Source organism: Scomber scombrus, chromosome 23 (assembly GCF_963691925.1).
Source record: "Scomber scombrus chromosome 23, fScoSco1.1, whole genome shotgun sequence".
Lineage (NCBI taxonomy): Eukaryota > Metazoa > Chordata > Actinopteri > Scombriformes > Scombridae > Scomber > Scomber scombrus.
In genome coordinates, this window is record NC_084992.1 from 1286904 (window position 1) to 1311153 (window position 24250).

The following is a 24250-nucleotide window of genomic DNA, read 5'->3' on the forward strand; positions in this document are numbered from 1 at the left end:
CTGGACAATAATTCACACATTTTTGGTCCTAGTTTTAGGAGAAGGATTAACTCAGGAAATCACTCCTGCTGATATTTAGCAGCTGCAGAGATGTTTCAATGTTTGATCATTTACTAATTCTTAATGTAAATGTTGTTTATATGATAATACTACCTCTCTTTTTTAGTACTGTAGTTGTATTTTTCTTTTCTTTAAACATAATTTATTAATTTAAATGTATAACAGACTGATTGTATCAATATTATAGAGACAACATTAAACCTACCTCTCTCCTCTCTGCTCTTCTCACTACTGAGTGAGCTGCAGCTGGATCATAATCTGTAACATAAAACACATTCATGTTAACCAGTTCTGTTAGTAGTAATGTTGCAAATGGAATATAAATATTAATACTACTCTCATGGCAAATGATTTTTTTCATGTAGCATTATAATAAGATTCATTATGGACATTACAAATAGCAGCTAACTGAGCGTGTGTGTATCTGAAACAGGAAACTGGACGACCACAGAGCTGCTCGCTGCTGTTAAAACATGTTTGCACTTTGACCACAAGGTACAAAACAGACAACTAAAGGTGAAACCAGGCTGCACTGTAGTGAGAAAAACCTCACCAGCTTCAGACTTTACTGGAATCAATGAGGAAGTTGTTGCTGTGGTTTAATATGCACAGTTTTAAGAACGCCTAAATTATAAAGTTGATGTGCTTTTGTCTGTGTGTATAGTTGGTAAAAAGCAAGACTAAGATGTTTGTCTTTTTGTAACTAATGACAACCACAAAAAAAAGTGATTGATCCACAAAGCAGAGCAGCTGTACCTCTGGTCTTGTTTGATTTGACGACTCTTTGTCCATCACTGACGTCTTCTGTTGTTTTCACTGCTGAGTAAACTACAACTGAATAATACACTGAAAGATAAAATACATATAAAATACATTACTGACAGTAATACAGGTGATACTATTACTGTTAGTTTACAGTATCTAAATCAAATAGCTGTGAGATTATTTATGCCTTTGCTACACTCAATAAAAACACCGTTTGTGCATCATATCATAACATTTGTAACTTTAAACGTGTTTATAAATGAATTCACTTAATGTAAGAATCACATTACATAAACATGTCAATAACAACGTTTCAGTAAAATACATAAAAGTAAAATAGTTTGGTGTAAAAATCCTCATGTTCAGTTATATTAAAATATGCACATTTATAAAGCATGTAGAACAGCTGCAGGACAAACTGTCTCCATCAGAAACAGGAAGCTGGACGACCACAGAGCTGCTAGCTTCTGTTCACTGATTCACCACAAAGTACAAAACACACCGAGAGCACATCACACTCTGTCATCAACCAGAAGAAACCAAACTGGTCTGTTGCTCTTATGAATAAATGAAAACGTATCAATTGTTGATATGAATGGAATAAAATGTTAACTTTCTCAGTGTTCCCAATGTCCCCATAATCCTAAATGTCCCCACTTTGTAAACCCAGAGAGGTCCTCACAAAGATACAAGTTTAACTCTACTAGCATCACATCTACAACACATTACCTCCAAGTCTGTTTGACTTTTTGATGTCATCAGTGATGTCATCAGTGATGTCATCTTCTCCAACTTGTAATTCCACAGTTGGAAGAAACCAAAATGATCAAAACATTTATAATATAAGAATATTAATTTAATTTAATTTATGAAAATTAACATACAAATCGACCGAAATTATAAGTTAATAAATACAAAAATGTCACATTGAACTGTAGTAAATGGATGTAAAACACAACTTTAAAATGCTAAAAAGTGAAAAGTTTAAACGTCTGTTTCTGACCTTCATGTTTCCTCTGAACACATCCTCTCACCAGTAGAACCAGTAGAACAACTAGAACCAGACCACAGACAAGTGGAACAAACCACAGCACAGAGAGATGAGGAGAGGTGGATGTTGAAGGAGGAGAGGTAGAGGGGAGGGGAGGTAGAGATGTGGTGGGTTTCTCTAAAATCAAACAAAATTGATCACATGTTAAATTTTGGGTGAAGTGCTGATAAATGTCACAGTTTCATTAGTCAGTGTTAGTAGAGTTAGAAATGTTCTCTCACTGTGAATCACTGCTGAAGCTTTAACTTCCTCACCTGTGACAGAGATCCAGCTGGATGGAGACTCTCCATGACTGCTGATGTAACACTTGTAGAGGCCTTCATCAGACTTGGAAACATGGTGGATGGTCATGTGACCTGCAGGCTCAGTCCTGATGAGGGAGCCATCTTTATAGAAATCAGCTGGGAGGTTGGAGGTCTTTGTTTTACAGTGCAGAGTGACATCATCTCCCTCCATCACAGGGAGGACAGGACTCTGCAGGATCACTGATCCACCTCAACACAGAGACAAACTACAGCATTTCATCATTTACACTCAGCTTCATCAATACTAACTCCACAGTCTGATCTTACCAGTGACAGTGATGTTGATGCTGTTACTGGTTGCTCCCTCTCTGGACTCACACCAGTAAACTCCACTGGCTGATGTCTGAATGTAGCTGATATTACAGGAGGAACCAGCTGATCTTCCCCAGTCAGCTCCACACTCCTTCCTGGTTTCTCTGGTTGTGTTCCTCCTCAGCTTCCATCCAGCAGAGCTGTCGTCCTCCTCACAGCTCAGAGAGACAAACTCTCTTTTAAACATCTGAGATCTGCTGGGACTCACAGTCAGAGAGGCTGAGAGGAGATTTATTATATTCAGGAAACACCATGAGGAGTCATTTAATGTAACACAGAAACTCTCAGTAGGTCAACAACATTAATGCTGTTATACAGTTAATGTTTCTCAATGCTGCAGTGAAGCAGGAACAGAAGGTGTCACCATATTTACACTTAAGGGTTAGGGTTATAGTTGTTTAACGTTAATGAATAAAGATAAAAAATCCTCAACTGTTGAGAGTCTGTGAAGATGCTAGTTTTACTTGATGCAGGAAGGATGTTCAACGTCAGTGTTTATGATTTAAGGTTAAATCTGTCTGACATATTTATTAATTAGTTGATATAAAGGTTGTATTTAAGTCATCAGGGTACATTTACAGTACGTGTGCACAGTAATGCCTCTGCTGTAAGAAAAACAGTCTGGCCACATAAACGGAGAACATCCTGTAATAATCTGACACTTTATTTTCATCATTCAGAGGAAACCAGTCACCAAAGTTACTGAATTCATAAAAACTCACAGAAACTGAAGCTGAACTGATTCAGTCTGTAGATGTAAAATCAGTTTTCTCAGCTTCAGCTCGCTGTTAGCAGCACATGTGACCAGATCTTAAAGCTGTGATTGGTTGTTTCTTGCAATCTAACCTTTACTTCCAGACTTTTATACACATATAAGACATTATCCAGCTGTTTCCAGAGGCTGAGGAGGACTAACTAACTGATATTCATCAGCAGAGTGACCCTTCAACAGCTTTACATCATCAGATAAGAAGTTTACTAACCTTGGTTTGTTGTGCAGAACAGCAGAGAGCTCACAACTAAAGAGGCAAAAGAACCAACCAGAAACACATCAAATCATCTCTAAACTTACACAGATGTAATATATTAATAGATAATTATAAAGTAATTTAAATGAATAAATCATCCTCTCTTCTATAACTCAGCTAAGGTGTTATAAGTATAATTATTTAAACCTGGACAGTACAGATTGTACAGATTGTACTCACAGAGCCACAGAAGAGATGTTTGGTCCATTCGGCCTCTCGGTGATGTGAGAATGATTTCATTTGTTCACTGCAGTTAAACACGACTTCCTTCCTCTGTAGGTGTGATGCTGCTGTGTGGTTTACTCTGCTGGAATCTAATTTACCGTAGTTCATATTATTAGCAGTCACATGAAAGCTTGAGTTAACCCTTTATGTATTCTCAATGAAACAATGAGACATCAGCCGCAAACACATGAAGTGACTAAAAGTCTGCTGGCTCCAACATCTCAGAGATTACTGCTAACATGATGCTTCATTTACTTTGTGAGGGACAGTGTGAAGGTTTGTCTTTACTGAGCAGAAGACTACTGCTGTATTTACACTGTTTCATTCACTGTGGAGACGTCTGTGCTACATGTGTGTTAGAGAGTCTTTATTCTACTTCCTTAATGCCGTCTTCCCTCTGATCAATCTGTACCAGCAGGGAAACTGAAGGAGACACCTGCAGGGAAGCAGATTCATCTGTTAAGAGATCAACCTCACTGTCAGCAACAACTAAAACACAGTTTTTTCAGTGGAGGCAAACTTTAAAGTCCATTTTAACACATAGAAACATAAACTTTACTGCTGGGTTCATCAGTGAAGACAGAAGCTGGCAAACCTGCATTTAAGGCCTTCAATCAAACTTTAAGAAAACATATCCATATATTTTGTTCAGCCAGCTTCTGATTGGTTGTAGCAGCCTAAAGCCCGCCTCCTCTGTTCTTCCATTGGCTCTCTATCTGAGCATGTGTGAAGGCCAGCTTGTGGCTTTCACAGTCACACAACCACAGAGCTACTATGAAGCAGTCTGCTGTTATTTAAAGACATCATCATGGTGACTTTTCTACAAAGTTGATCTATTCTCTCAGTTGGTTCATGAATGTTGTGCTGCTGCTAACAAAAGCTCATAGTCTGACCTGCATTACATTCAGATGACTTCAAACTTGATGCTGTGTGATGCATCATTTTTTAAAGCCTATAAACAAACCAAGCCTGGTGCTGCTGCTTCTCCACACTGTCAGCAGTCCTAACCTCCTGTAGTCACCATGTTACAGGAAAGAAACAGGAATCTGGTCTAGTGCTACAGAGCAGCGTTCTCACTGGAGGGTTTCTGTTGTGTTTGTACTGGATACACAGTCCTGCTGATGGTTTACATTACTCCACTGATACAGGTCACTGTAACACACCATGAAACACAGAAATGCACCATCAAAGGCAGGATGCCAACATATATAACTCCATAAGACGTGTAAGAATAACCAGAGCTTTTATAAATTAACTGAACCTCACACCTGCTGTTCACAATAACTACAGTCCAGATTATTGCAGTCAGGCTCCATCCAGCCATCAATGTGAACACTGTCTATGTCGCCATCTTGTGGTTGAAGTGTAGTACTGACACCGATTTACCCAAAGACGCTTCTTACTGAAGGTTGAACCCTTTCAATAGAGGGATGAACTGTCCAAATTTAACAATGTGATCCTGAGATATTGATGCTTATTAGCTGAGATCATTACTCACATTACATTAGATTCACCTCACATTTGAGATCATTACAAACAGCTAATTTGGAGATTCTGCCTAAACACGCCTCTACTAAAACCTGTCTAACTTTGCTCTGCTTCACTTTATCAGCATCATCATTGAGCATCAATGGAGCTCCTGCTGTTTATAGTCTGTGGTTGAGGTTTTTGTCTGTCTGTTGCACTGCAGAGCTGCAAACAAGCAGATAGTGAGAAATACGTGTTGATTGGTTACCCACAACCAAACCTGAACAAGTCAAATGTTCCATCTCTCAGCTTTATGAAACCCACAGAACCACACGGACAAAAGAAACTAGACCAAAGTTTATTGATCCGGTAAACAAGTTAATGCTGCAGCAGCAACAGCATGCTACAAATATATATTATATATTATATATGATAAACATTAATAACAGTAAAGTTAATGAGGACATTCAACACAAAGCAACTAACTGGTCATCATGACATCAGAAACATCTTGTTAAAGTTAAAATATTATTATCATATAAGATAATATTTCAACAAATGTCTTTATTTCTAGTTTAAGTTTTTACATTTCACTGTTTATTCACTAAATAAATCTGCGGTTTGTTTATCTGTTGCTGTCTGAGTCTAATTTAGTGAGAACAACATGAACTATATAAACTATATAAATGAATGTACTACTGTCTGAGGGGCTCTGGAGACCAGTAACAGGCCAGCTGGACGTCAGTGGTTGGACTGGTGTGAAGGTGTGGAGGTCTACCTCAGTGAAGAGTAGACAACCTCTGGCTCTAATGGAGACACTGAACACACACAGTTCAAACAATATGAGACACAGTTGTAGAAAAAACAAGTCTTTTCCAACATCTACTGATGGTAACTACAGTTGGGTTGAGGTCAGGGAAGATCTTGGTGACAGTTCATGTAAAGACAAAGTTTCACTGCAGGTCTGTGATGAGATGTGAACTCTGGACCTGAATTCATGAAGCTTCTCAGAGCAGGAAATCTCTCCTAACTGGACAATAATTCACACATTTGTGGTCCTAGTTTTAGGAGAAGGATTAACTCAGGAAATCACTCCTGCTGATATTTAGCAGCTGCAGAGATGTTTCAATGTTTGATCATTTACTAATTCTTAATTGTAAATGTTATTTATATGATAATACTACCTCTCTTTTTTAGTACTGTAGTTGTATATTTCTTTTCTTTAAACATAATGTATTAATTTTAATGTATAACAGACTGATTGTATCAATATTGTAGAGATAACATTAAACCTACCTCTCTCCTCTCTGCTCTTCTCACTACTGAGTGAGCTGCAGCTGGATCATAACCTGTAACATAAAACACATTCATGTTAACCAGTACTGTTAGTAGTAATGTTGCAAATGGAATATAAATATTAATACTACTCTTATGGCAAATTAATGTCTTTTTTTCATGTAGCATTATAATAAGATTCATTATGGACATTACAAATAGCAGCTAACTGAGCGTGTGTGTATCTGAAACAGGAAACTGGACGACCACAGAGCTGCTCGCTGCTGTTAAAAGATGTTTGCACTTTGACCACAACGTACAAAACAGACAAACTAAAGGTGAAACCAGGCTGCACTGTAGTGAGAAAACCTCACCAGCTTCAGACTTCACTGGAATCAATGAGGAAGTTGTTGCTGTGGTTTAATATGCACAGTTTTAAGAACGCCTAAATTATAAACTCGATCTGCTTTTGTCTGTGTGTATAGTTGGTAAAAAGCAAGACTAAGATGTTTTTCTTTTTGTAACTAATGACAACCACAAAAAAAGTAATTGATCCACAAAGCAGAGCAGCTGTACCTCTGGTCCTGTTTGATTTGACGACTCTTTGTCCATCACTGACGTCTTCTGTTGTTTTCACTGCTGAGTAAACTACAACTGAATAATACACTGAAAGATAAAATACATATAAAATACATTACTGACAGTAATACAGGTGATATCATTACTGTTAGTATACAGTATGAATTGACCTAATGCCAATAACAATGTTTCAGTAAAACACATAAAAGTAAAATAGTTTGGTGTAAAAATCTTCATGTTCAGATATATTAAAATATGCACATTTATAAAGCATGTAGAACATGTGCAGGACAAACTGTCTCCATCAGAAACAGGAAGTTGGACGACCACAGAGCTGCTAGCTTCTGTTCACTGATTCACCACAAAGCACAAAACACACCGAGAGCACATCACACTCTGTCATCAACCAGAAGAAACCAAACTGGTCTGTTGCTCTTATGAATAAATGAAAACGTATCAATTGTTGATATAAATGCAATAAAATGTTAAACTTTCCCCATGTTCCCAATGTCCCCATAATCCTAAATGTCCCCACTTTGTAAACCCAGAGAGGTCCTCACAAAGATACAAGTTTAACTCTACTAGCATCACATCTACAACACTTTACCTCCAAGTCTGTTTGACTTTTTGATGTCATCAGTGATGTCATCAGTGATGTCATCTTCTCCAACTTGTAATTTAGCAGCTGGAAGAAACCAAAATGATCAAAACATAATTTACAATATAAGAATATTAATGACATTTAATTCATGAAAAATGAACAAATCAACAGAAATTATAACGTAATACAAAAATGTCACAATGAACTGTTGTAAATGGATGTAAAACACAACTTTAAAATGTTAAAAATGTTAAATAAAAACTAAGTGAAAAGTTAAATGTTTACTGTGAAGTTTAAACGTCTGTTTCTGACCTTCATGTTTCCTCTGGACACATCCTCTCACGAGTAAAACCAGTAAAACCAGTAAAACCAGTAGAACCAGTATAACCATACCACAGACAGGTGGAACAGACCACAGCACAGAGAGATGAGGAGAGGAGGATGATGAATGAGGAGAGGTGAAGGGGAGGGGGGGTAGAGATGTGGTGATGGGTTTCTCTAAAATTAAACAAAAATGATCACATGTTAAATTTTGGGTTAAATGCTGATAAATGTCCCAGTTTCAGTAGTCAGTGTTAGTAGAGTTAGAAATGTTCTCTCACTATGAATCACTGCTGAAGCTTTAACTTCCTCACCTGTGACAGAGATCCAGCTGGATGGAGACTCTCCATGACTGCTGATGTGACACTTGTAGAGGCCTTCATCAGACTTGGAAACATGGTGGATGGTCATGTGACCTGCAGGCTCAGTCCTGATGAGGGAGCCATCTTTATAGAAATCAGCTGGGAGGTGGGAGGTCCATGTTTTACAGCGCAGAGTGACATCATCTCCCTCCATCACAGGGAGGACAGGACTCTGCAGGATCACTGATCCACCTCAACACAGAGACAAACTACAGCATTTCATCATTTACACTCAGCTTCATCAATACTAACTCCACAGTCTGATCTTACCAGTGACAGTGATGTTGATGCTGTTACTGGTTGCTCCCTCTCTGGACTCACACCAGTAAACTCCACTGTCCCAGAGGGCTGGTACACTGATGTTACAGGAGGAACCAGCTGATCTTCCCCAGCCGTCTCCACACTCCTTCCTGGTTTCTCTGGTTGTGTTCCTCCTCAGCTTCCATCCAGCAGAGCTGTCGTCCTCCTCACAGCTCAGAGAGACAAACTCTCCTTTAAACATCTGAGAGCTGCTGGGACTCACAGTCAGAGAGGCTGAGAGGAGATTTATTATATTTAGGAAACAACAAGAGGAGTCATTTGATGTAACACAGAAACATTCATTAGGTCAACAACATGAATCCTGTTATACAGTTAATGTTTCTCAATGCTGCAGTGAAGCAGGAACAGAAGGTGTCACCATATTTACACTTAAGGGTTAGGGTTATAGTTGTTTAATGTTAATGAATAAAGATAAAAAATCCTCAACTGTTGAGAGTCTGTGAAGATGCTAGTTTTACGTTGTTTATGATTTAAGGTTAAATCTGTTTGACATATTTATTAATTAGTTGATTTAAAGGTTATATTTAAGTCATCAGGGTACATTTACAGTACGTGTGCACAGTAATGCCTCTGCTGTAAGAAAACAGTCTGGCCACATAAACGGAGAACATCCTGTAATAATCTGACACTTTATTTTCATAATTCAGAGGAAACGAGTCACCAAAGTTACTGAATTCATTAAAAAAACTCAAAGAAACTGAAGCTGAACTGATTCAGTCTGTAGATGTAAAATCAGTTTTCTCAGCTTCAGCTCGCTGTTAGCAGCACATGTGACCAGATTCTAAAGCTGTGATTAGTTGTTTCCTGCAATCTAACCTTTACTTCCAGACCTTTATACACATATAAGACATTATCCAGCTGTTTCCAGAGGCTGAGGAGGACTAACTAACTGATATTCATCAGCAGAGTGACCCTTCAACAGCTTTACATCATTAGATAAGAAGTTTACTAACCTTGGTTTGTTGTGCAGAACAGCAGAGAGCTCACAACTAAAGAGACAAAAGAACCAACCAGAAACACATCAAATCATCACTAAACTTACACAGATGTGATATATTAATAGATAATTATAAAGTAATTTAAATGAATAACTCATCCTCTCTTCTATAACTCAGCTGACATGTTATAAGTATAATTATTTAAACCTGGACAGTACAGATTGTACTCACAGAGCCACAGAAGAGATGTTTGGTCCATTCGGCCTCTCGGTGATGTGAGAATGACTTTGTTTGTTCACTGCAGTTAAACTGACTTCCTTCCTTTGTAGGTGTGATGCTGCTGTGTGGTTTACTCTGCTGGAAACTAATTTACCGTAGTTCATATTATTAGCAGTCACATGAAAGCTTGAGTTAACCCTTTATGTATTCTCAATGAAACAATGAGACATCAGCAGCAAACACATGAAGTTACTAAAAGTCTGCTGGCTCCAACATCTCAGAGATTACTGCTAACATGATGTTTCATTTACTTTGTGAGTGACAGTGTGAAGGTTTGTCTTTACTGAGCAGAAGACTACTGCTGTATTTACACTGTTTCATTCTGCAGGGAAGCAGATTCATCTGTGAAGAGATCAACCTCACTGTCAGCAACAACTAAAACACTGTTTTTTCAGTGGAGGCAAACTTTAAAGTCCATTTTAACTCATAGAAACAGAAACTTTACTGCTGGGTTCATCAGTGATGACAGAGGCTGGCAAACCTGCATTTAAGCCATCAAACACATTTTAGAAAATATATCCATATATTTTGTTTTCAGACAGCTTCTGATTGGTTGTAGCAGCCTAAAGCCCGCTTCCTCTGTTCTTCCATTGGCTCTCTATCAGAGCATGTGTGAAGGCCAGCTTGTGGCTCTCACAGTCACACAACCACAGAGCTACTATGAAGCAGTCTGCTGTTATTTAAAGACATCATCATGGTGACTTTTCTACAAAGTTGATCTATTCTCTCAGTTGGTTCATGAATGCTGTGCTGCTGCTAACAAAAGCTCATAGTCTGACCTGCATTACATTCAGATGACTTCAAACTTGATGCTGTGTGAAGCATCATTTTTTAAAGCCTATAAACCGAGCCTGGTGATTCTGCTTCTCCACACTGTCAGCAGTCCTAACCTCCTGTAGTCACCATGTTACAGGAAAGAAACAGGAATCTGGTCTAGTGCTAGAGAGCAGCGTTCTCACTGGAGGGTTTCTGTTGTGATTGTACTGGATACACAGTCCTGCTGATGGTTTACATTACTCCACTGACACAGGTCACTGTAACACACCATGAAACACAGAAATGCACCATCAAAGGCAGGATGCCAACATATATAACTCCATAAGACTTGTAAGAATAACCAGAGCTGTTATAATGAACTATGAACTGAACTTCACACCTGCTGTTAACAATAACTACAGTCCAGATTATTGCAGTCAGGCTCCATCCAGCCATCAATGTGAACACACTGTCTATGTCGCCATCTAGTGGTTGAAGTGTAGTACTGACACAGATTTACCCAAAGACGTTTCTTAATGAAGGTTGAACCCTTTCAATAGAGGGATGAACTGTCCAAATTAAACAATGTGATCCTGAGATATTGATGCTTATTAGCTGAGATCATTACTCACATTACATTAGATTCACATCACATTTGAGATCATTACAAACAGCTAATTTGGAGATTCTGCCTAAACACGCCTCTACTAAAACCTCTCTAACTTTGCTCTGCTTCACTTTATCAGCATCATCATTGAGCATCAATGGCGCTCCTGCTGTTTATAGTCTGTGGTTTGTTGCTCTGCAGAGCTGCAAACAAGCAGATAGTGAGAAATACGTGTTGATTGGTTACCCACAACCAAACCTGAACAAGTCAAATGTTCCATCTCACAGCTTTATGAAACCCACAGAACCACACGGACAAAAGAAACTAGAACAAAGTTTATTGATCCTGCAAACAAGTTAATGCCGCTGCAACAACAGCATGTTACAAATATATATTATATATTATATATTATATATTATATAAACATTAATAACAGTAAAGTTAATGAGGACATTCAACACAAAGCAACTAACTGGTCATCATGAGATCAGAAACATCTTGTTGAAGTTAAAATATTATTATCATAATGGATACTATTTCAACAAATGTATCAATATAAGTTTTTACATTTCACTGTTTTATTCACTAAATAAATCTGCGGTTTGTTTTTCTGTTGCTGCATGAGTGTAATTTAGTGAACAACATGAACTATATAAACTATATAAATGAATGTACTACTGTCTGAGGGGCTCTGGAGACCAGTAACAGGCCAGCTGGACGTCAGTGGTTGGACTGGTGTGAAGGTGTGGAGGTCTACCTCAGTGAAGAGTAGACAACCTCTGGCTCTAATGGAGACACTGAACACACACAGTTCAAACAATTTGAGACACAGTTGTAGAAAAAACAAGTCTTTTCCAACATCTACTGATGGCAACTACAGTTGGGTTGAGGTCAGGGAAGATCTTGGTGACAGTTCATGTAAAGACAAAGTTTCACTGCAGGTCTGTGATGAGATGTGAACTCTGGACCTGAATTCATGAAGCTTCTCAGAGCAGGAAATCTCTCCTAACTGGACAATCATTCACACATTTGTGGTCCTAGTTTTAGGAGAAGGATTAACTCAGGAAATCACTCCTGATGATATTTAGCAGCTGCAGAGATGTTTCAATGCTTGATCATTTACTAATTCTTAATTGTAAATGTTATTTATATGATGATACTACCTCTCTTTTTTAGTACTGTAGTTGTATTTTTCTTTTCTTTAAACATAATTTATTAATTTAAATGTATAACAGACTGATTGTATCAATATTGTAGAGACAACATTAAACCTACCTCTCTCCTCTCTGCTCTTCTCACTACTGAGTGAGCTGCAGCTGGATCATAATCTGTAACATAAAACACATTCATGTTAACCAGTACTGTTAGTAGTAATGTTGCAAATGGAATATAAATATTAATACTACTCTTATGGCAAATTAATGTCTTTTTTTCATGTAGCATTATAATAAGATTCATTATGGACATTACAAATAGCAGCTAACTGAGCCTGTGTGTATCTGAAACAGGAAACTGGACGACCACAGAGCTGCTCGCTGCTGTTAAAACATGTTTGCACTTTGACCACAACGTACAAAACAGAAAAACTAAAGTTGAAACCAGGCTGCACTGTAGTGAGAAAAACCTCACCAGCTTCAGACTTCACTGGAATCAATGAGGAAGTTGTTGCTGTGGTTTAATATGCACAGTTTTAAGAACGCCTAAATTATAAACTCGATCTGCTTTTGTCTGTGTGTATAGTTGGTAAAAAGCAAGACTAAGATGTTTTTCTTTTTGTAACTAATGACAACCACAAAAAAACTGATTGATCCACAAAGCAGAGCAGCTGTACCTCTGGTCCTGTTTGATTTGACGACTCTTTGTCCATCACTGACGTCTTCTGTTGTTTTCACTGCTGAGTAAACTACAACTGAATAATACACTGAAAGATAAAACACATATAAAATACATTACTGACAGTAATACAGGTGATACCATTAATGTTAGATTACAGTATGAATTGACCTAATGTCAATAACAATGTTTCAGTAAAACACATAAAAGTAAAATAGCTTAGTGTAAAAATATTCATGTTCAGTTATATTAAAATATGCACATTTATAAAGCATGTAGAACAGCTGCAGGACAAACTGTCTCCATCAGAAACAGGAAGCTGGACGACCACAGAGCTGCTAGCTTCTGTTCACTGATTCACCACAAAGTACAAAACACACCGAGAGCACATCACACTCTGTCATCAACCAGAAGAAACCAAACTGGTCTGTTGCTCTTATGAATAAATGAAAACGTATCAATTGTTGATATGAATGCAATAAAATGTTAAACTTTCTCAGTGTTCACAATGTCCCCGTAATTCTAAATGTCCCCACTTTGTAAACCCAGACAGGTCCTCACAAAGATACAAATTTAACACATTACCTCCAAGTCTGTTTGACTTTTTGATGTCATCAGTGATGTCATCTTCTCCAACTTGTAATTCAGCAGCTGGAAGAAACCAAAATGTCATTAATATAAGAATATTAATGACATTTAATTTATGAAAATTAACATACAAATCAACAGAAATTATAACTTAATAAATACAAAAATGTCACAATGAACTGTAGTAAATGGATGTAAAACACAACTTTAAAATGCTAAAAAGTGAAAAGTTAAATGTTTACTGTGAAGTTTAAACGTCTGTGTCTGACCTTCAGGTTTCCTCTGAACACATCGTCTCACCAGTAAAACCAGTAGAACCAGTAGAACCAGACCACAGACAGGTGGAACAAACCACAGCACAGAGAGATGAGGAGAGGAGGATGTTGAAGGAGGAGAGGTGGAGGGGAGGGGAGGTAGAGATGTGGTGGGTTTCTCTAAAATCAAACAAAATTGATCACATGTTAAATTTTGGGTTAAATGCTGATAAATGTCACAGTTTCATTAGTCAGTGTTAGTAGAGTTAGAAATGTTCTCTCACTATGAATCACTGCTGAAGCTTTAACTTCCTCACCTGTGACAGAGATCCAGCTGGATGGAGACTCTCCATGACTGCTGATGTTACACTTGTAGAGGCCTTCATCAGACTTGGAAACATGGTGGATGGTCATGTGACCTGCAGGCTCAGTCCTGATGAGGGAGCCATCTTTATAGAAACCAGCTGGGAGGTTGGAGGTCTTTGTTTTACAGCGCAGAGTGACATCATCTCCCTCCATCACAGGGAGGACAGGACTCTGCAGGATCACTGATCCACCTCAACACAGAGACAAACTACAGCATTTCATCATTTACACTCAGCTTCATCAATACTAACTCCACAGTCTGATCTTACCAGTGACAGTGATGTTGATGCTGTTACTGGTTGCTCCCTCTCTGGACTCACACCAGTAAACTCCACTGTCTGATGTCTGAATGTAGCTGATGTCACAGGAGGAACCAGCTGATCTTCCCCAGCCGTCTCCACACTCCTTCCTGGTTTCTTTGGTTGTGTTCCTCCTCAGCTTCCATCCAGCAGAGCTGTCGTCCTCCTCACAGCTCAGATAGACAAACTGTCCTTTAAACATCTGAGATCTGCTGGGACTCACAGTCAGAGAGACTGAGAGGAGATTTATTATATTTAGGAAACAACATGAGGAGTCATTTAATGTAACACAGAAACATTCAGTAGGTCAACAACATGAATCTTGTTATACAGTTAATGTTTCTCAATGCTGCAGTGAAGCATGACCAGAAGCTGTCACCATATTTACACTTAAGGGTTAGGGTTATAGTTGTTTAATGTTAATGAATAAAGATAAAAATTCGTCAACTGTTGAGAGTCTGTGAAGATGCTAGTTTTACTTGATGCAGGAAGGATGTTCAACGTCAGTGTTTATGATTTAAGGTTAAATCTGTTTGACATATTTATTAATTAGTTGATTTAAAGGTTGTATTTAAGTCATCAGGGTACATTTACAGTATGTGTGCACAGTAATGCCTCTGCTGTAAGAAAAACAGTCTGGCCACATAAACGTAGAACATCCTGTAATAATCTGACACTTTATTTTCATAATTCAGAGGAAACGAGTCACCAAAGTTACTGAATTCATTAAAAAAACTCAAAGAAACTGAAGCTGAACTGATTCAGTCTGTAGATGTAAAATCAGTTTTCTCAGCTTCAGCTCGCTGTTAGCAGCACATGTGACCAGATTCTAAAGCTGTGATTAGTTGTTTCCTGCAATCTAAACTTTACTTCCAGACCTTTATACACATATAAGACATTATCCAGCTGTTTCCAGAGGCTGAGGAGGACTAACTAACTGATATTCATCAGCAGAGTGACCCTTCAACAGCTTTACATCATCAGATAAGAAGTTTACTAACCTTGGTTTGTTGTGCAGAACAGCAGAGAGCTCACAACTAAAGAGACAAAAGAACCAACCAGAAACACATCAAATCATCACTAAACTTACACAGATGTGATATATTAATAGATAATTATAAAGTAATTTAAATGAATAACTCATCCTCTCTTCTATAACTCAGCTAAGGTGTTATAAGTATAATTATTTAAACCTGGACAGTACAGATTGTACAGATTGTACTCACAGAGCCACAGAAGAGATGTTTGGTCCATTCGGCCTCTCGGTGATGTGAGAATGACTTTGGTTGTTCACTGCAGTTAAACACGACTTCCTTCCTTTGTAGGTGTGATGCTGCTGTGTGGTTTACTCTGCTGGAAACTAACTTACCGTAGTTCATATTATTAGCAGTCACATGAAAGCTTTAGTTAACCCTTTGTGTATGTCTCAAAGAAACCAAGTTGCTGAATCAGAAAAAAAATAACTTTAATAAACAAAGTTTGTTGCAAACCTGAAATAATTCAATCAAGTTTCAGATGTTTTTTATTTACCATGAATCAGAAAGTGACTGATGTTAGAGATAAAGTCTAACTTCATAAATCAAGAACCCTGACTAAGTAATCAGTGAACACATGTTATTAAATGAAAAGAATGAATGTATTTCTCTCTCTGTGTCTCTCTCACTCTGTAGTTAATGTGCAGTTCTTTGTCTGCCACCAGATGGCGACACCTGCCTACTGCTGAACAACCATAGAGAGCTGAAGATTGGTGGTAAGTAACTAAGTACATTTACTCAAGTACTGTACTGTAGTATTTCCATGTGATGCTACTACATACTTCCACTCCACTACATGTATTTGATAGCTTTGCATATCATAACTTAATTTTTTCTTCTTTCCTCTCCCATTAATCATCTCACCACCCCTAACATGTATCTGCTGACCCTTTGGAGGGGCCCCACCCCTAGGTTGGGAACCACTGGACTAAACTAGCTAACTGTATATAAAGTAGTGTAAACTAGCTCCACCTCCAGCAGCTACAACAGTAACATGCTGCTCTAACACTGATGCTTCACTATTAATAATCTAATGATGTCATAATAATAATATATCAGTCAGAGGACCAAACCACTACTTTTACTGTAATACTGCATACTACATCACTATAATACTGCAGTACTTTTACTGTAATACTGCATACTACATCACTCATAATACTGCAGTACTTTTACTGTAATACTGCATACTACATCGCTCATAATACTGCAGTACTTTTACTGTAATACTGCATACTACATCTCTCATAATACTGCAGTACTTTTACTGTAATACTGCATACTACATCACTATAATACTGCAGTACTTTTACTGTAATACTGCATACTACATCACTATAATACTGCAGTACTTTTACTGTAATACTGCATACTACATCACTATAATACTGCAGTACTTTTACTGTAATACTGCATACTACATCACTATAATACTGCAGTACTTTTACTGTAATACTGCATACTACATCACTCATAATACTGCAGTACTTTTACTGTAATACTGCATACTACATCATAATACTGCAGTACTTTTACTGTAGTAGCGTATCTGAGTACTTTCTTTTTTTTTTAACCACTGCTGGTAAAATAGGAGACACATAAACATAGTATAGTTTCTCTTTAATGTGGTAAAGTAAAAGTGGAAAAAAACGGAAATACTGGAGTATAAGTACCTTGAACTTTAATGTGGCGGTTTGTCCACATTTATCGTTTCCGGCAGCTTAAAAAATAAAAAATAAAAGTTCCCTCTTGTTGCTAGGAGCGGCAGCCTGTCGCAACGTGCGCTCTGATTGGCCCGCAGCCTGTCACCTCGGGCCAATCAGATACCAGTGCGTCCGCCATGAGAATCCATAATCCCCCCCCCCCCCCTTTTTTTTTATTATCATCACTATACTACGATTTATTATCAACACCGCGTTATTATGAGTCTGCGGCTGTTTGTGCTGCTCAGTCACTTCATTATTGATCCTCTCACTGATCAATACCTGCTGATCCACCTGTGAGCACATATCTGACTTTAAACATGTGAATTTAAGCAGTGAAGGAAAAGCAGCGTGGACATTACAATGACACAATAATTAATAATAAAATCCAGTGTTTTCTGCAGGGGACTCGGTGCTGTTATTGGCTGGTGGCTGTAATGGCGGGGGTGTTAAGTGTGAACACACCGGGACGCACTGACTTTCCGGTTGAAGTGAATTCTGTTTCTGCTTTACAAAATAAAAGCACATAACGTGGAGCAGAGCTGCAGGGATGTTTTAAATCTACATTACAACGGGGCTTCATGCTTGAAGGCGTCTCTCTAACTGATGAGGTTTAAAAGCTGTTTACTCAAGAAGAGTCAATTTGAAGTCTTGCAGATCTACACATCACACCCCCGACCCCCCAACCCTAAAACTCACTGCTCATGACTAAAACCTACCAAGAGGATGTGATGTGTAGATATTGAGACTCTGAAGGTAGATCTATGGGTTCACTCAAGCCCCCAGGATGTGGCTAGTGGTCAAAGAAGCATCTGATACATTTTTTTGAGGATCACAACCCCAACGAAATGACTGGTTCACTATCAAACTCTCCATTCAGTCTGATAACATTTGGAAAGTCTAGAAGAGTCTCACGGACAGCTAAATTGAAGGCCGGCTCGTCTCTTAATGATGATGTATGATATGATTAGGACTAGCCGGTTTATTTTTCTTAATGATATCAGTCTGTGTTTATTGGATCGAACGTTTTTTGGGTGTTTTTTCCCTCCAACGTCGTGATGCTCTGCTCGATTAATTGAACTTTTAACCTTGATTACGATTAATAAACGATTATCTCCTCCCTTGATGAACGATGATGAAACCTGTCTGAAGGCAGGTCTGGTGCTCTTTGACCCAAATTTGGTGGGTCCATCTCACCTGTGATGGTCCATCTCAGACCACAGAGCCTCATCTGAGAAGATTTTTACTTTGAGATGTTTTATTACAGAAATTGAAAACCAAAGAGCAACATAATCATTTATACTGTCATTGTGTTACTTATGGATAGAATAAAGTTCATTTGGGTTCCCGGCTGCTTTAAGACACAACTGTGAACCTGTTTTCTTTAAATTAAAGGTAGTGGGCTTTTATGTTGAAAACGGCACGAGCGAGAGGCGGCAGCGCGCGCTATGGTGTCGCGTGCTTGACGTGCCGCTGGCGCTGATGGCGGCGGGGCTCGCGGAGGGTCGCACCGAGGAGGGCGAGAGAGGAGGCGGGGAACCGGACAGACAGAGAGAGGAGGCCCCGGCGGCTGCGAGCACCGACACACCGACACACTGAGCACCACGGAGCGGGATGAAACGGTACGGCTGATTCTGCTGTGTAGTTACCGGAGGATTGTACCGTTAACGGCAGCTGGAGGGTCCGTCTGCAGGCTGGTTAGCTGAGAATACACACACACACACACACACACACACACACACACACACACACACACACACACGTCCAGTCAGTGTGTTCAGACTGCTGCTGTCTACAATAATACGTCTGTGTGTATTTGTGAGGAAATGGAGGCTGTGTAGATAAATATGTTCATAGTATTATAAACAGTACAGAGCCTGTTTGAGCTGTAATGTTATATATTTATATTTATTTATATATGTGTGTTTGTGTGTTGCGTTCACTGACCATAAGCCAACATGTTTACCACAAGGCTGTCATTGCATAGCAGATAGCAGTACCCCTGATGTGCGTGTGTGCGTGCATGTGTTTGTGTGTGTGTGTGTGTGTGTGTGTGTGTGTGTGTGTGTGTGTGTGTGTGTGTGTGCAGCACTGCAGCATGCAGGCAGAACTTGGCCCAATGAGAAACTCTGTACAGACCACCACCGTTTCCTGTGAGCCCAGCTGAACTCTGCAGCAGCGACTGTTGGTCAGTGATGAGGACATTTAGACCAGTCGCCTGTTTGACTGGTCGGTTAACAGAGAGATGAAGCACAGCAGGTGGTGGAGAGTAACTGAGTACATTTACTTAAGTACTGTGTGTACTTGTACTTTACTGTAGTATTTCCATGTGATGCTACTTTCTACATCTCAGAGGGAAATATTGTACTTTCTACTCCACTACATTTATTTAACAGCTTTAGTTACTTTTCAGATGCAGATTTGACACAATGGATAATATAACAAGCTTTATAAATACAACACATTGTTAAAGATGAAACCAAAAAGCAGTGTGTAGTCGGCTCACATTTCAGATGTCTATGAGTTGTTAACAGCTCCACCAAATAGTGATTTTATCCTCTAAACGTTTAGACACTACTGCCTCTATTCACAATGAACATACTTAACACATTTTTCTCAGAAACTTTGACACGCTTCATGATGTTTTCTCTTTTTGCAGTAAAGTTGCAGGAATTGGGGAAACATTTGCACCCTTAGAAAATAATGCGATTTTTAAAAAGATGCCACCAATGAAGGTTCATGTGTCATCACTTCCTTTGAGGAAAATACTGCATATGACAAACAACTTGTTGATTTTTACATTATTTTCTAAACATGAGATTTGTGGTTGAAAAGTGAAGATTTCTGCACAATATTACAAGGAGTAAAAAAAACAGTTTCCTTCCACTTTCTTGCCAAACATTGACTTGTTTAGCTCAGGTTTCTGGTGGTGATTTTAGTTTCAGGTGAGATTTGTCCGTCTTCCACATGAATGAGCTGCAGTGATCAAAGTTTCTACAATATGAAATGCAACAGTTGGTCAAAATCACCAGCGTCTGTTGATTTGGAGATTTCAAGGACAAAATTGCAGTTTCCAGTTGGGACTGATTAACCAGCCAAAGCAGCTGATTGGCTCCTGCTGTGTTCATATACGTGCCGTCCAATGAGTAAAGAGTACTTGAGGTAGAACACCATGTGAACTAAAGACCCTCTTAACAGCTGTAGATGCTAAGTGATTACTGAACCTCACACTTAATACTCAGTGATGGAAGAACTACTGAGACCTGTTGCTTTAGTAAAAGTAGAAATAACATGTGCAAGTTTTAGTTGCAAAATAGAAGAACTCATCATACAGAGTGGAATATTTATTATACTGAATTATACATCACTATAAAACGTATTCACGACCCTTGAAATTCTGCTTGTTTCATTGCTTTACAACAGAAAGGTATTTAAACAGAAAATGAGCCTTTATATACGACACATTCTGCACATCTCCAAGTGTATTTTTATTCAGGGGCTTTGCTAGAATATTGTAAACTAACGCTTGTGTCCCAAATCTCTCCATTATTCACCCATCACTTCTTCTTGTATAATAAACACTGAATATTTCACTCATTCTTCAGCAAATCAAGATTTCAGACACTAACTAATCATCATCATTGTGTGTCGTCACCATCAGCTGTAGAGTCATGTGACGGTCGTTTTCACATCTTTAAAATGTGCAGCATGGGAGTGTACATGCCTTGGGCAGCACTGGAGGAATATCTAAGGCTCTAATGTTATATAGTGGTTATATTTACACACTCAGCATGTGGACACTCAGATGAAATGGCAGAGGTTAAATGTAGAGCGCTGTATATATATAATAGAGAGAAATATTCGGACACAGCCTGAGTGTTTAAGGGCGGGTTTGATCCCTGACTTTTGTCTTGCAGGCAGCATTTCTATATATGTTCATGTTAAGTTTGTGAACTTTGACCAAGTTTGTTATCCAACATCAGAACAGGTTATAAATAACAGAAAACCACAAGAAGTACAATGTGTCACCTTTAATGTCAAAGTGAAAACAGATTCCTACTAAGTGACTTACATTAATTACACATATAGACAGTGTGTTAATGATAAGGTGTTTTACTTGTAAAATTTGTATCTGTGAAATTTGAGAAAGTACAATATTTCCTTCTGGATTTTAGAGGTGTAGAAGTACAGTCGCATAAAATGGAAATAATCAAGTACATTAAAAATCGTACTTCAGTAAAATTATCGTAGTTCGTCTCTGTAACCGTTTTTTATTTCTTTTGCTTAATGTAAATATTAACTAGATCGATCACATGATACCCATTGTGTCAATAAGTCGTTGGAGCAGATATCAGTCTGTGTTTATTGGATCAAACGTTTTTTTGTTTTTTTCCATAGACTGTATATAAAATGGACGTAACATCCGTGACGTCACCCATTGGTTTGTGGACTGCTGCTCGGAGGCCAATAGTATCGGATCTGAGCAGCACCATCTTGAAAATTTCAGGTGCATGCTGGGAAAAATAAAAACATGATTCTACTTATATGGGCATCAGGAGGAGCATGAGGCGCCCTCCTGAACCTGTGAACCAATCAACCTGTCAATCACGACGTAGCCACGCCCTAATGCATACCCTGCTTTATCGTCACATATAAAATCAGGGAGGCCAAAATGTCCCAAATGAACATCATACTGCATTGAAGAAGGCTTTAAACTAGCGATTGAGACCATAAACACATTTTGAAAACGTTTACTGAGGTTAGAAATCAAGTGAGAAGTTGGTGAATTCTCCATTGACTTGTATAGAGACGGAAGTCCTTTTGACACCAAAACGGTCGCCCCCTGGTGGCCTTTTGATAGAATGCAGTTTTAAGTTACTTCCACGTTGGCCTCATTTCAGAGGACCGGAACTCCCCGCCTGTTTTTTCCCCAATGTTGTGATGCTCTGCTCGGACAATTTTCTACAAAGCAAATGTATGATATGATTGATTAATCATCGTTTAACATGAGCTTAAACTGACACATATAATCTCGTTAGTAAATTGTTAGTAGTTAGTAAAAGCTATTTAGAAAATCTATAAATTATTTATTTAATTTATTAAGCAAAAATCTCAAAAACTTGCTGGTTTCTGATCTACAAAATGTTATATTTGCTGTATTTTTAGTCCTCTATTGAAATAACTTGAAGGTTTTTGATTACGATAACGTTGGCTTTGGTAAAGCTAGGTGTATCTTTCACGATCTGCAAACACTCATTACAACAAATCAAGTGATCAATTAATTAAAAACAATATTAGCTGAAGCTCTAATTACAGTTAAAGGCTTTCAGGATGTGAGATAAAGACACTGTGAAATAAAAGGTAAAGTTTATTGTCGTCTGGCTGCTGCTTTAACAGTTCGAGCAGCTCATGGAAGCAATTAAGGTATTTTTAAACGCTTTGTGCCAGATTGCTGCAATTGGCGCCAATTCTGTGCTTTCCTTCTCTGAGTCATAATAACTCAGTCAAATCTGAACTCACAGACGCAATAAACATATTTATAGATTCAGCGTCACTTACACTTCCCGAGGATATCATTATCTCTGATGTGCATCGCAAATAAAACCTCCATTAATCTGCTTAGAAATCAGTGGAGAACATAAATATGCTGATGAGCTTGATGTAATTAAAGTATTACAGTGAAAGTACTGCAGTATTATGAGTGATGTAGTATGTAGTATTACAGTAGAAGTACTGCAGTATTATGAGCGATGTAGTATGCAGATTTCTCTAATCTTTGATTTTTGCTGAAATATTGGATCATTTGAACATTTATTGAAATGAAAGCATGTGAGAAGTTTAGAGGGAAAAATCAGTATTTGGTGGAGCTGTTAACAACTCATAGACATCTGAAATGTGAGCCTGACTACACACTGCTTTTTGGTTTCATCTTTAACAATGTGTTGTATTTATAAAGCTTGTTATATTATCCATTGTGTCAAATCTGCATCTGAAAAGTAACTAAAGCTGTCAAATAAATGTAGTGGAGTAGAAAGTACAATATTTCCCTCTGAGATGTAGAAAGTAGCATCACATGGAAATACTACAGTAAAGTAGAAGTACCTCAAACTGTACTACAGTAAAGTACAAGTACCTCCAACTGTACTACAGTAAAGTACAAGTACCTCCAACTGTACTACAGTAAAGTACAAGTACCTCAAACTGTACTACAGTAAAGTACAAGTGCCTCAATATTGTACTTTAATACAGTACTGGAGTAAATGTACTCAGTTACTTTTCAGCCCTGCAGACAGGAAATAAGGAGAGTAATATGACATACAATGACGTCACCAACTGGAATTGATCTTTTGGTGATTTTGGGGTTTGAAGCAGTTCCTCGTTGTGATGGTTAAACTTCGAGGTGTGATGTCAGTGTCGGTCCTCACAGGGATAGAAGTGCAGATATGTGTGTGTGACATGGAGAGAGAGGGAGCATTGTGCCGGCTGGTGGTTTGAGCCGGTGCAGTGATGAATATCAAACAGGCCTGTAGTAGTGGACGCTTCAGCTGTGTGTGTGACGTACTGTCGAGCTGTTTATCAATAAACTATTGTCTTTTCTTCTTTCTCTCGCTCTCTCTCTACAGTTCAGGATCTCCTATTGGCTGCCGTCCTGTCTCAGTCCACCAGCCGGTTCACCACCACAGCTGCAGCACCAGCAGGGTTTAGTGGCAGTCGTCAGCACTATTACCTGTGATGCTAGTTGAGGTGCAGTGAAACATCAGAGAGGTTTAAACCAGACTTTGCAGCTTCAGACTCTGAGCCAGCAGCAGGGGGCGCCACCCTGCAGCTCACCTCTGACCTCTGAGGCTGCGGAGGATAACCGCTCTGTTAACATTCTTCTATCTGATTTGAAGACCCTTTTAATTGTGTATGGACACAATT

At 38.5% G+C, this 24250-nt stretch overlaps 3 protein-coding genes and 1 long non-coding RNA gene across 4 annotated transcripts; all 4 read right to left on the bottom strand.

The window, feature by feature from the left end:
* Positions 1 to 288: 288 nt before the first annotated feature.
* Positions 289 to 3900, bottom strand: LOC134006272 (Fc receptor-like protein 5). Its single transcript, XM_062445358.1, has 6 exons — positions 3702 to 3900; positions 3477 to 3512; positions 2449 to 2712; positions 2131 to 2370; positions 1860 to 1993; positions 289 to 318 (listed from the first exon to the last, which is right to left on the bottom strand). The coding sequence occupies exons 1-6, from the start codon at positions 3727 to 3729 to the stop codon at positions 289 to 291; spliced, it is 732 nt and encodes a 243-aa protein (XP_062301342.1). The 5' UTR covers positions 3730 to 3900.
* A 3504-nt stretch (positions 3901 to 7404) lies between these two features.
* On the bottom strand, positions 7405 to 9869 carry LOC134006273 (Fc receptor-like B). Its single transcript, XM_062445359.1, has 7 exons — positions 9842 to 9869; positions 9626 to 9661; positions 8622 to 8885; positions 8304 to 8543; positions 8062 to 8166; positions 7675 to 7752; positions 7405 to 7418 (listed from the first exon to the last, which is right to left on the bottom strand). The coding sequence occupies exons 1-7, from the start codon at positions 9867 to 9869 to the stop codon at positions 7405 to 7407; spliced, it is 765 nt and encodes a 254-aa protein (XP_062301343.1).
* A 2000-nt stretch (positions 9870 to 11869) lies between these two features.
* Positions 11870 to 13175, bottom strand: LOC134006171 (uncharacterized). The gene is made up of 3 exons (XR_009927918.1): positions 13084 to 13175; positions 12528 to 12580; positions 11870 to 12049 (listed from the first exon to the last, which is right to left on the bottom strand). It is a non-coding gene; the product is annotated as an uncharacterized LOC134006171 (long non-coding RNA).
* Positions 13176 to 13423: 248 nt separating this feature from the next.
* On the bottom strand, positions 13424 to 15971 carry LOC134006274 (Fc receptor-like protein 5). The gene is made up of 6 exons (XM_062445360.1): positions 15962 to 15971; positions 14563 to 14826; positions 14245 to 14484; positions 13943 to 14107; positions 13671 to 13736; positions 13424 to 13437 (listed from the first exon to the last, which is right to left on the bottom strand). The coding sequence occupies exons 1-6, from the start codon at positions 15969 to 15971 to the stop codon at positions 13424 to 13426; spliced, it is 759 nt and encodes a 252-aa protein (XP_062301344.1).
* Positions 15972 to 24250: the final 8279 nt, after the last annotated feature.

Coding starts and splice junctions, on each gene's coding strand:
- LOC134006272 (XM_062445358.1), bottom strand. CDS start 3,729: ATGGACCAAACATCTCTTCTGTGGCTCT. Junction 2,713..3,476: donor GTTCTGCACAACAAACCAAG/GTTAGTAAACTT, acceptor ATCTCCTCTCAG/CCTCTCTGACTGTGAGTCCC. Junction 2,371..2,448: donor CATCAACATCACTGTCACTG/GTAAGATCAGAC, acceptor CTCTGTGTTGAG/GTGGATCAGTGATCCTGCAG.
- LOC134006273 (XM_062445359.1), bottom strand. CDS start 9,869: ATGGACCAAACATCTCTTCTGTGGCTCT. Junction 9,662..9,841: donor AACATCTCTTCTGTGGCTCT/GTGAGTACAATC, acceptor TTGTCTCTTTAG/TTGTGAGCTCTCTGCTGTTC. Junction 7,753..8,061: donor GTCTGTTCCACCTGTCTGTG/GTATGGTTATAC, acceptor GGTTTCTTCCAG/CTGCTAAATTACAAGTTGGA.
- LOC134006274 (XM_062445360.1), bottom strand. Junction 14,485..14,562: donor CATCAACATCACTGTCACTG/GTAAGATCAGAC, acceptor CTCTGTGTTGAG/GTGGATCAGTGATCCTGCAG. Junction 14,108..14,244: donor CAGCTGGATCTCTGTCACAG/GTGAGGAAGTTA, acceptor GTTTGATTTTAG/AGAAACCCACCACATCTCTA.